Source organism: Maniola hyperantus, chromosome 28 (assembly GCF_902806685.2).
Source record: "Maniola hyperantus chromosome 28, iAphHyp1.2, whole genome shotgun sequence".
In the NCBI taxonomy this organism is placed as follows: Eukaryota; Metazoa; Arthropoda; class Insecta; order Lepidoptera; family Nymphalidae; genus Maniola; species Maniola hyperantus.
In genome coordinates this window covers 4,482,693-4,494,516 of record NC_048563.1, presented here as the reverse complement: position 1 = coordinate 4,494,516, position 11,824 = coordinate 4,482,693, and the positions used below count along the sequence as shown (strand labels likewise).

Here is an 11,824-nt window from a genome sequence, read left to right as displayed (position 1 = left end):
AGTGTCCGTCAACCCTATAACTCCTTACAAGAAAATATTGTACACCGACCTTTAGAATGAGATTTCAGCTTTGTAGCACGTTGTCTGTTACTCATACCTAAATGACGTTTTATCGGTCTCAATTACAGAGACAATCAATCAATCAGCCTGTTTGCGTTCACTGCTGGACATAGGCTTTCCCAAGAGCACGCCACCACACACGACTCTCCGCCTTCCTCATCCACCCACTTCCCGCTATCTTCTTAAGGTCGTCAGTCCAGCGGGTTGGAGGTCGTCCCACACTGCGCTTGCAGATACGCGGTCTCCACTCCAGAACACGTCTGCCCCATCGGTTCTGCGGCAGACGTGGCCTGCCCACTGCCACCTCAGCTGGCTAATTCGTTGGGCTATGTCGGTCACTCTGGTTCTCCTACGGATTTTGTCCCTCAGAGAGATACCCAACATAGCCCGCTCTAAAGGTCAGTTTACCATATTTGCTGCACATCTCAGCCTTTAGAATGACATTTCATCTTTGAAGAGCGTCTGTATGTCTATATCACTCATACCCATATGACGCTTTGTCGGTCTCAACGACCGAGACAGTGCTCTACAAATCTTCTGTCTCCTAAAGATCGATGTTCATCACGTTTGGCCGCGTATTGTACAAGCGTTCAGTGCTCAGAACAAGGACTATTATAAGTAGCCCTATTGTGATACTTACTGTTAGAACGAGATAGCCAAATGCATTTAAGCTCTTATTAGAACGTGACAAAATGATTATGTTTTGTCCTTATCACCGTGGCCACTTTTTTTTGTTTGCCAAAATGTATTTGTACGTGAGACTTTGGCAAACAACGCGAAGTGAGGTTATGACTAGACTCAAGTATTTTAAAGAAATAATTAATTTGTTTTGTTGTTGTGTAATGGTGGGTTGCAGTATACTAGGCTACGATAGCCGAAGCGAACGTAAAATAGACGGAATAACATTTCACAAGTTAGTACCTCTGCTTGAGCGAGAGGGACTGAGGGGGCCACGCTAGTTGCATATCTGGAAATATCTGTGGATGGGATTTACTCTTTGTACTAATCTGTGTAAAGCCCAAAGAAGTTGGAAGTACTACTACGTTGGTAAAGCCAGAAGAAGAACAAAAAAATACTCTTTGTACTTTTGAATTTTTGATTTTACTCATTGTTTTGATGTGATTTTTGCTGTGGACTGGAGTAAATGTGTTCTGTGGCTGTGGATTTTTGTATTGTCTATTGATCTGTGACCTGTGTTATGTTTTGTAATTTTTTTTTGATTTTAGGTCTTTCATTGTCTGTATGTAAAATTATAAATTCACCTACTGTAGTTAAATGGAAAGTAAAATATTATTGTTGTGTTTGTTGCCTAGACAGGGATCTATGTTGGTGGAAATATGGATTTGCCAAAGCCAGCAAATTCCGGTACAAGTTTACTGAATAAGGTTTGTTGACATGGCGTCAGTTAAGTCGCTATTTTTTTAACTTTTATGAACAGTAGGACTAAGAACAGAAAGCGAGTAGCTTGGAGCCGCTACTTGGTACATCATACAAGGGGCACATGACTGTGCTTTGAAGATTTTTGCAAGAAACCCTTTGTCCAGTTGTGAACGTCTCGATCATAGATTATGTAGGTAACTGATAATCACTACGTTTTTACTGTCGATTGAGACGAACGATAACTACAGCCGGCCTCTCCTGTGCCTCCCTCAAGCTACTTGACATTGGCGAAGTGCATTGTGCTGGTCTGGCACTGCAAAAACCGGCCAAGTGCGAGTCAGGCTCGCTCAACGAGGGTTCCGTATTACTGCAGTCATATTTTTCGACATTATGCACGATAATACAAAAACTATGATGCACAAAAATAAATAAAAATCTGTTTTAGAAAGCACAGGGGAAGACCTTTCATATGATACCCCACTTGATATAGTTATCTTACTTAGAAAATTGAAAATACTAATTATATTAGTTCATGACCACAATTTAATTTTTTTTGTGTGATGTAACCACAAATTCACGGTTTTCAGATTTTTCCCCGAATGCCAGCTATAAGACCCACCAACCTGCCAAATTTCATGATTCTAGGTGAACGGGAAGTACCCTGTAGGTTTCTTGACAGACTGACAGACAACAAAGTGATCCTATTAGGGTTCCGTTTTTCCTTTTTGAGGTACGGAACCCTAAAAATAAATAAAAATCATGATCTTTAAAAATGTTCTCTTTAATAATGAATTCTAGCCCCATAAACTACTGTTATATAAAAAATCTGTTCATTTTATTATTACAGTCCAGAACCCTATTTTGAAAAAGTATACATATCTGGCTGATGCCCGCGACTTCGTACTAGTGGATTTATGTTTCGTTAAAATCCTGTGGGAACTCTTCAATTTTCCGGGATAAAAAGTAGCCTATGTCCTTCCCCGGGATGCAAGCTATCTCTATACCAAATTTCGTAAAAATCGGTTGAACGGTTGAGCCGTGAAAAGCTAGCAGACAGACAGACAGACACACTTTCGAATTTATAATATTAGTACCTATGGATCTAGGTGATACTAATATGTTTCAATAATTTTTCAGTCCAAACAAAATACAACAATGATGAAAGGCATTCAAAATGAACTAAAGATTATTAGTGTCACATCAAAATCCTCTCACTGGGATTTAAGGCTAAAATATAGCAAACAAGACAACATGGCAGATATGCAAGAATATGCCGAAGATAACCATTTGGAAGAATACAGCAATTCACAAGAATATGCTGAAACTTATTTGCAAGAATACCCAGATCTAGAAGCAGATATGCAGGAATACGCTGAAGAAGATAACCATATGGAAGAATACAGTAATCCACAAGAATATGCTGAAACTTATATACAAGGATACAATGAAGAGCAACATGATGAGTTAGAAACGAATGATCAGTATATTGAATTGAAAAATAAAATTCCCGAAGAATTCAATTCATATTATGATAATTTTGTTAAAGAGGAAGCGACCAGCGATCTCGATATTGATGATAATGACATAAACAATATCATAGAACCAAAGGATAATATTTTCAATGTTAATATTAAAGTTAAGGAGTTTAGAGGTAAAGAGTCAGGTTATGGTAAAGTTGATGGAATTATGAAAGTTGATGATAAAGTTGAGAACATTCCAAAGAATAGATGTTCCAGAGTTGATGGAATTCGGAATCATTATGAAAACGTTGATAAGGTTCTGAAGCACTTTGAAACAATTAAATGCATTCAAGAAAGTGATGGAAAAGTTGATGTGAATAGTGAAAAGGATGTTATGAATAGTGTGATGTTGGCAGATGAATTCTCGACGTTGAAATGCACGGTGTGCTTCAAGGCATTCTTGGGTGAAGATGCATACAATGAGCATATGAAGAAACATACCACTGTAAGTACCACAGCCAGAGGCGGATTAAATGTCGAGAGCGCCCTAGGCAAGCATGTCATAGGCACCCCTCTAGCAGCCATATTAAAAAAACTAGCTGATGCCCGCGTGGATTTACGTTTTTCAAAATCCCGCGGAAACTCTTTGATTTTCCGGGATAAAAAGTAGCCATGTTTTAATCCTGGGTATAATAATAATAATAAATAAAAATAATAATAACAATAATCTATCTCCATTCCAAATTTCAGCCTGATCCGTCCAGTAGTTTCAGCTGTGCGTTGATAGATCTTTTTTTTTTTAAAATAGAGATAGCGAGCAAACGAGCAGGCGGATCACCTGATGTTAAGTGATTACCGCCGCTCATGAACATTTGCAGCACCAGAGGAACCGCCGATGCGTTGCCGGCCTTTTAGAAATTTGTTGGTCCACCCCTTGAATAACCCCAGTCAAAGTCAAATGATTTATTCAAAATAGGTAATAAATTACTCTTTTCGATTGTCAGTTGTTGAATTTGTATTAGTAAGTCACCTTTTCCTTTTTCTTTTATAAAATATATAAATATTTTATATATGTTCAAAAGGAAAAATGGAACCCTTATTCCTATAAGGGTTCCGTTTTTTCCTTTGTTGTCTGTCTGTCTGTCTGTCGGTCTGTTAAGAAACCTACAAGGTATGTTGACTAATTAGAATCATGAAATCAGGCATACCTGCCAGATTTCATGATTCTGGTAGGTCTTATAGCAGACATAAGGGGAAAAAATCTGAAAACCGTGAATTTAGGGTTACATCACTCAAAAAAAAAATTAACTTGTGGTCATGCACTAATAATTAGTATTTTCAATTTTCGAAGTAAGATAATTACTGTATCAAGTGGGGTATCATATGAAAGGGCTTCACCTGTGCATTCTACATCAGATTTTTATTTATTTTTATGCGACTACTACAGAACCGTCGGTGCGCGAGCCTGACTCGTACTTGGCCGGTTTTTTTAATTTATATTTATATTTTTCAGAAAAGAACCTCTCGTGGTAAAAGAAAGCAATCCAGTGTTTTGAAAAATGGTAGGTAAGTGTAATTTATTTAAAACTAGCTGTTGCCTGCGACTTCGTCCGATTGGATTTGGTTTTTAAAAATCCTGTGGGAACTCTTTAATTTTCTGGAATAAAAAGTGGCCTATCTCCTTCCCCGCGATGTAAGCTTTCATCAAAGTCGAATTAACTCTAAGGCTGTGAAAATCTAGCAGACAGATAGACAGACACACTTTCGCATTTATAATACTAGCTTATGCTGGCGACTTCATCCGCGTGGACTACATAAATTTCAAACCCCTATTTCACCCCCTTAGCGGCTGAATTTTCAAAAATACTTTCTTAGGGGATGCCTACGTCATAATAGCTATGTGCATGCCAAATTTCAGCCCGATCGGTCCAGTAGTTTTAACTGTGCGTTAATAGATCTGTCAGTCAGTCACCTATACCTTTTATATATTTAGATTAGTATGTATTATATAAGCGCGTTAAAGCAAGCGTAGTGTGGGACGCCCTCTAGCACGATGGACCGACGATATAAAGAGGCTGGCGGGAAGTGTCTGGATGAGGAAGGCTGAGGACCGGGTGTGGTGGCGCTCTTTAGGGAAGGACGTCCACAGGCTGATGATGATGATGATGATGTATTATATTATATGTACTTATAGTGTGAATAACTTAATTTTTTTCTTTTTAGATAAACCTCGAACCAGTAAATGGGCAATAGTGAAAGTGAAAAAAGTTTGTCCAAAACGCTTATCAAGAAACAAAGATGGTGAACAAAATACAACTAAACTGTATAAGACTAAAACTCATAGTGATAGTGTAATTAATGTTGCAAACAGTGATAATGCTAAAAATAATATTAATTTTGATAATAGTGCTGTGAAATTTGAAATTGAATATGACGGCGTTAATACCGTTAAAGTTGATAACAACAGTAGTCATACTGTCAAAGTTGATCGTGATAATGACAGTAGTGTCAAAGTTGATGGTGATAATGACAGTAGCGTCAAAGTTGATGGTGATAATGACAGAAGTGTCAAAGTTGATGGTGATAATGACAATACTGCTGTCAAAGTTGATGGTGATAATGACAGGGGTGCCATCAATGAAAACAAAGATCTACTCATAGAAATACCGGGAAAAACGAAAGTGATAAAACTACGTGAAAAGAACACCAAAAGGTTTAGAAAACATACAATAGTTACATATAGAAATTGTGACGAAAATTGTACAAATGACGAGTACTGTACACAGTCTAAAGAATGTAGAAGGAAAGGGAGATACAAAAAAGACATCACTACACGCTATGAATGTACACTGTGTGATTACAAATCGAATCACAAAACTAATTTAGAAGCACACATGCTAACGCATAACAGAGTGAAAAGATTCAGCTGTAATATATGCAGATACAGATGCGTGCGAAGGTCTCACTTAGATCAGCATATGCGGACGCATTCTAGAACAAAACCTTATTCTTGTAAATATTGTGACTATGAATGCGTTCAACGGAGCCAATTAGACCAGCATATACGACGGCATACAGGGGTTAAACCATTCTCGTGTAACTTGTGTGGTTACTCGTGCACACAGAGGTGTCATTTAGACCAGCATATGCGACGGCACACAAAAGTTATGCCATTCTCGTGCATATTCTGTGGCTACAAGAGCGTTCAACTGAGTCACTTGAACCAGCATATCACGAAGATGCACACAAATGTGCATGTCTTCTCATAACACCATTGCAGGTATAGATGTCTTCAACTGGATATGCTAGCCAAGCATATGAAGACTCATAGTGTGGACACAGCATAAGAGTGATCACGCACTCATCCGATCCGAGTCCGTGCAAATACGGATATAAAAAACTCGGATGTTGCTTACGCACTCCGATCCGATCTCGGATCAATACCAAGCTATTCATGTAACATCTCTGGCATATTGACGTCCGTCATTCCTACGCAGAGCTTATAGAGAAAGAGCCAACACGTGCCAGACCTTGGTTATTTTATAAAATCGGAAAGTTTCTCTGCATATTGTCCCCAACACTCGGAGGAATGTTTGCGACTTCTGTGATTACTCGTGCACACAGAGGTTTCATTTAGACCAGCATATGCGATGGCATATGCTGGTCTAAATGTATGTACCTACCGGGTTAGCGCGGGGGCTGAGTGGGTGTGTGGGGCGTCCCCACCCCGATTGCCTATATTCCGTGTAAATAATCTAAAATGAAACAATAAATAAGTATACTTAAATATTTGTAACTTAACAACTGTGTTTAATTTTCCTCTGGTAGGTAAGTACAATAGAATGATAGGGGTTTGAATCATCAAAATCGGTTTATATTTGGCGGAGAAATCGCGTAATAATACATTTGAAAAACGTATACATTTGAATTGAGAACCTCCTGGTTTTTTGAAGTCGGTTAAAAATAGTGGCCACGGGTAAAACTTTCATTAATCAATATCTGACATTAATACTAACAAGTATTGTATAAGACAAAAATATCTTCCAAAGCGTTACGTAACTCTAAGCCCGAGATATTATAAGCTATCAAAATTGTACTGGTGGAGTCATCACCATCAGTAGAATAGAATAGAATGTTTTTTTATTCATGTAAACTTTTTACAAGTACTTATGAAGTCAGGTAGTTTTAATTTACCACTGGTTCGGAATGCCGTTCCTACCGAGAAGAACCAGCAAGAAACTCGGCGGTTGCTCTTTTTAATTTTTCAATTCACAATGTTTACCACTGGTTCGGAATGCCGTTCCTACCGAGAAGAACCCGCAAGAAACTCGGCGGTTGCTCTTTTTAATTTTTCAATTCACAATGTTATTATACCGTACTATACAAGTGCAATAAGTGTATAAGTCTAGTCACCAGTACAACTTAGATATGTAGTCTATATCTCCGAAACGTGACACTTTGGAAGATTTTGTCTCATACAATAAATACACAGTGGCGTGCAGGTCATAGAGGCATAGAAGCTCTGCTTACCCTAGTTGAAATGGCTCAATGGTAATTTTTCATCATGACAGCCTCTAAATAGGTAACCTAACTGACTAATGCCTACCCTAGCTTGGAACCCTATGCACGCCACTGCTTGTATTGATGCCAGCTATTGATTAATGTACGTTTTATGCGTGTCCGCTATTTTAGACAAAAAGTAAAATGGCGGACTAGGTAGGTACAGGTACAGTGCGACAAGGCTATCTTGGAGCGTGGTGAAAATCGGAACTAACGTAGCCGTCAAGTGTCCCCTTTGTTCTTGTTTGAATATTGTAAGCCTTTGTTCTCCAACAGCGCGGCGCCCCCCTGTCAAGTGCCAAGAGAGCCTTGTCGCACTGTAGGTCAAAATATTCAAAGCCCTTTGTCATTGAATAAAAAATGTAAGGTAATTTAAAAGGGTTTGGTTTAAATTAAATGCTTTACTTTTTGATAGGTATTTTATTAAAAGATAATTAGATAAAAACATAATAATTATTATTGTGGCTTATTCTGTTGTGTAGAAATTATTTAATATATTATTTAAAAGATAATTAGATAAAAATATAACAATTATTCAATTCAATTTTGCTTTAAGGTGTGCGGCTGCACCAAACGGGGGCAATAAAAATTATTAAAAGTGATGTACGTCGGCCCTTAGAATGACATTTCGGCGTTGTCTCTGTCACTCATACCTATGTGACGTTTTGTCGATCTCAACGACTGGGACACCGCTCTACAAATCTGCTATCTCCTACTAAAAGTATATGGCTAACAAATAACAGTACCGGTAGCAAACCGAGAGTTTCCTCACTCAAGTTCACCCTGACTAGGCTGTCATCGGGTCAGTTCCTCCCGAAATGAGACTTAATATGCTTCACCAGATCATTCATTAGAGAATATTTACAGTCGCACAATTTACAGAAGTACGGCCTTTCATGCGGATGATTCTTCATCACGTGCTGATCCAATCCAGTGTGAGTTGAGTATGTGAACTTGCAATACCGACACTTATACGTCTTTTTAGCATTGGATGTATTTATATGTTTCAAATCTTTATTGCGAATCTGGGTAAACAGTGGAGATATTACAAAAACAAAAACGTACAGCCAAATTCTGCCTATTAGCATACAATATGTTATGATATACCTAACAATGCAATGCAATATGTTATATATGTTTATCTATATGAGCTTTTAATTGTTGTTTTTGTCTGCACTTAGTACATTCATATTGCATAGATGGAGTAAATTTGCTAACTAGGTTTTTCTTTCAATTCGTTAAGTACATATCATAGTTTCCTCACTCAAGTTCACCCTGACTAGGCTGTCATCTGGTCAGTCCCTCCCGAAATGAGACCTAATATGCTTCACCAAATCATTCATCAGAGAATATTTACAGTCGCACAATTTGCAGAAGTATGGCCTCTCATGCGGATGATTCTTCATTACGTGCTGATCCAATCCAGTGTGAGTGGAGTACGTGAACTTGCAATACCGGCACTTATACGTCTTCTTAGCATTGGATGTATTTATATGTTTATCCATATGAGCTTTTAAATGTTGTTTTTGGCTGCACATATACGGGCACTTGGTACATTCATATTGCATAGATGGAGTGAATTTGCTAACTATGTTTTTCTTTCCCTTTGTTACATACATATCATAGTCGAAAGTGAAATCGTTGTATCGATTACTTTTCTTTACGTTTTTGCTCGAGCACTTGTACCCGGTCAGGTTGTCCGCTTGCGCCTTTAAGTGAGCGATTAGATTAATTTTTTTAGTGAAACTTGCCTGGCAATGATTGCATTTGAAAGCTATGGTTTTCATTCGGTGGTTTTTCAATAAGTGTTGGTCTAGCATGCTTTTGGAACACGCTCGGTGCTGGCAGAGATTGCAAAAGAATTTCAACTCCTGGTGCCCCTTATTCAATTTCCAGTATCTATGTGAACATTCGCGGGATAGGCCTGTGCCATCGTGACATTTGGTGTGCTCAAATCTTCTTCGTTTGGTAGAGAATTTCTCATCACAAAAGTCGCAAGGGTATTTTAGAGGTTTGTTGCTGTGATTCCTCGGCATATGTTTAGCTTTTATATGGATAATGAGGTAGCGTAGTCCAGAAGTCTGGAACTCACAATGGTCACACGCTACGAATCCTTTCTTCACTTCTCTAACTCTGCTAGTTTGGTTTGATTGGAAATGACTATTGTGTATGTGTGCAACTAATTGTAACACATCCTTTGCTTTGAATTTGCAGTATTCACAATTTGTCAGATATGAATCCTTATCTGTTGCAAGTGGTACAATTGTATCATCGTTTTCAATTTTAATTGCATCGTCTTCAACTTTTACTCTATTTTCTGTAATGTCTACAAATGCAAATGGTTCGGGTTCCGTTTTGATTTCAACATTTTGGGTGTCATTACAAGAATTATTTTCAATTAGTTGGGGCACGATATAACTTTGATCATTTCCATTAGTTGTTATTTTATAATGTTTGGTGATACTTGCAGTACCTGGTACAAAAGTGTTCAACACTTTCACTTGATTGGCTAAATTAGTTTCAATAGTAAGGTCTATATCATTATTATACTGCTTGGGTCCATTCAGTTCCTCTTTCACCACATCTATATTTATAACCGGGTACACAACTCGTTTTTCTTGTCTAACTGGCTCTCTCTTGATAAATTCATTGTCTTCTTCGAATATAAAACGAGGTTTCGATGGCCTCAATCTAAGTTTTTTTTTATATTCACTATCCATTTTTGTAGCAGGCAAATATCCTGTTCAGTTACTCCGGCAGTTGTTCAGGACAGTTCTGACAAAAGCAAAAGCAGTGGTAGGTTCTGAAAAAAAAACATAAATATATACATTATTATTTTTATTTTTAATAGAGTAAGCAGCTTTCGCTAATGCGTCTATATCAGAAGTACTTCGAGTTTTCCAAATGTTTGTCCGATCTATTCTTGAACTGGTTAACAGAACTTGACATAACCACATCCTTAGGCAATTTATTCCATATGTGAACAACTCTGTTGGTCAGAAATTGTTTTAATGGGTTTGATGATGGCAATTGATATTGTAGCTTCATAATGTCCTCTAAATCTACATCTTATATATAAACTAGCTTATGCTCGCGACTTCGTCCGCGTAGTCTACACAAATTTCAAACCCTTATTTCACGCCCTTAGGGGTTGAATTTTCAAAAATGTTTTCTTAGCGGATGCCTACATAATGATAGCTATCTGCATGCCAAATTTCAGCCCCCGATCTGTCCAGTAGTTTGAGCTGTCAACGCACAGTCAGTCAGTCAACTTTTCCTTTTATATACTTGATAAATACATACACAAACACATGTACATACACACACATTTTGTATGTGTGTTCTAGTATAATTCAATCAATATCAAAGAGTTAGCAATATCACGTCATGCATTGCCAGTCACTTAGGCTGAGATTTATAAAGCGCACTTTGACTTTGCTCAGACTTAAGATGTTAAAACAAGACAGATTTATGTGAGAGTCTGAGCTAAGTCAGAGAGCGCTTTATAGATCTCACCCTTAGTATCGTGGTAACCTCCTGCCCTTAGAATAACAACTCGACCCCAGCCAGACGCCCTTAAACTTTTAGGGCGTCTATCCAAATTTCATAGTGACTGATCGTTCCTGCGTGTTGAGGGCAACATGCAGAGAAACTTTCAGTTTTTATAAAATAACGAAGGTCTGGCACGCGCTGGCTCTTAGTCCATACTCCATAAGTTACTATGTAGGTATTACAAAGCCCTGCACTGCAGTATCCATGAATCATTTTTAGCTAAGTATGTACAACATGTTTACACATATTTTTTATGAAATTACAAAAGAAATGCTTGTTGACTAAATATATGAACTTTTTTAGAATTGTCAAAAGAACAGCTGTTGTTAAGTTAGGATGTAGCTCGTAGGTATTGAATGTCTCGACTTACCGACACTCATTCGGAAACAGGATATTCCAGTTAGGTACCTACACACATATTCTTGAGAATTATTTGGATCTTTTATTTCTGGTCGGTGATTTGGATGGATAAATAAAATTAATGATAAAGGTTAGGGTCACAGAGTACTGCAGACTATGACTGCAGAGCAGAGTACATTCACAGACTACAGTGTATATAGGGAGATAGACTGGTAAGTCGGGCCGTCAAGGCGCCCACTTGAAAAGCGCCATCTAGGAGACGGGTTTGGTACTAAATACAGCCAATACCCAGTATATATACCTACCTATATACATACTTTATAGTTTTTTAAATTAGGTAGGAATGTGGTGTTTGATTTGCGGGAGTTTTGAATGGATAATGGTACTTATCTCGGCAATACTGATAATTACCAATATCACAATGGCATTTAACTCCCGCCAATCAAATTTAA

The 11,824-nt window shown here is 37.9% G+C and overlaps 2 protein-coding genes across 2 annotated transcripts; one reads left to right on the top strand and one right to left on the bottom strand.

Annotated features, from left to right (window-relative positions):
- The first annotated feature begins 1,197 nt into the window (after nt 1-1,197).
- On the top strand, nt 1,198-6,698 carry LOC117994981 (zinc finger protein 37-like). Its single transcript, XM_069508228.1, has 4 exons — nt 1,198-1,445; nt 2,578-3,405; nt 4,414-4,462; nt 5,124-6,698. The coding sequence occupies exons 1-4, from the start codon at nt 1,398-1,400 to the stop codon at nt 6,167-6,169; spliced, it is 1,971 nt and encodes a 656-aa protein (XP_069364329.1). The 5' UTR covers nt 1,198-1,397; the 3' UTR covers nt 6,170-6,698.
- Nucleotides 6,699-7,860: 1,162 nt separating this feature from the next.
- Nucleotides 7,861-11,549, bottom strand: LOC117994980 (zinc finger protein 260-like). The gene is made up of 2 exons (XM_034982956.2): nt 11,383-11,549; nt 7,861-10,263 (listed from the first exon to the last, which is right to left on the bottom strand). Exon 2 carries the CDS (start codon nt 10,178-10,180, stop codon nt 8,756-8,758), a length of 1,425 nt encoding a protein of 474 aa, XP_034838847.1. The 5' UTR covers nt 10,181-10,263; nt 11,383-11,549; the 3' UTR covers nt 7,861-8,755.
- Nucleotides 11,550-11,824: the final 275 nt, after the last annotated feature.

Bases quoted from the DNA above. Each gene is read 5' to 3' on its own strand.
- LOC117994981 (XM_069508228.1), top strand. From the start codon at position 1,398: ATGGATTTGCCAAAGCCAGCAAATTCCGGTACAAGTTTACTGAATAAG. The intron at 3,406-4,413 runs GTAAGTACCACA...TATATTTTTCAG, and splicing joins ATATGAAGAAACATACCACT to AAAAGAACCTCTCGTGGTAA. The intron at 4,463-5,123 runs GTAGGTAAGTGT...TTTTCTTTTTAG, and splicing joins ATCCAGTGTTTTGAAAAATG to ATAAACCTCGAACCAGTAAA.
- LOC117994980 (XM_034982956.2), bottom strand. From the start codon at position 10,180: ATGGATAGTGAATATAAAAAAAAACTTAGATTGAGGCCATCGAAACCT.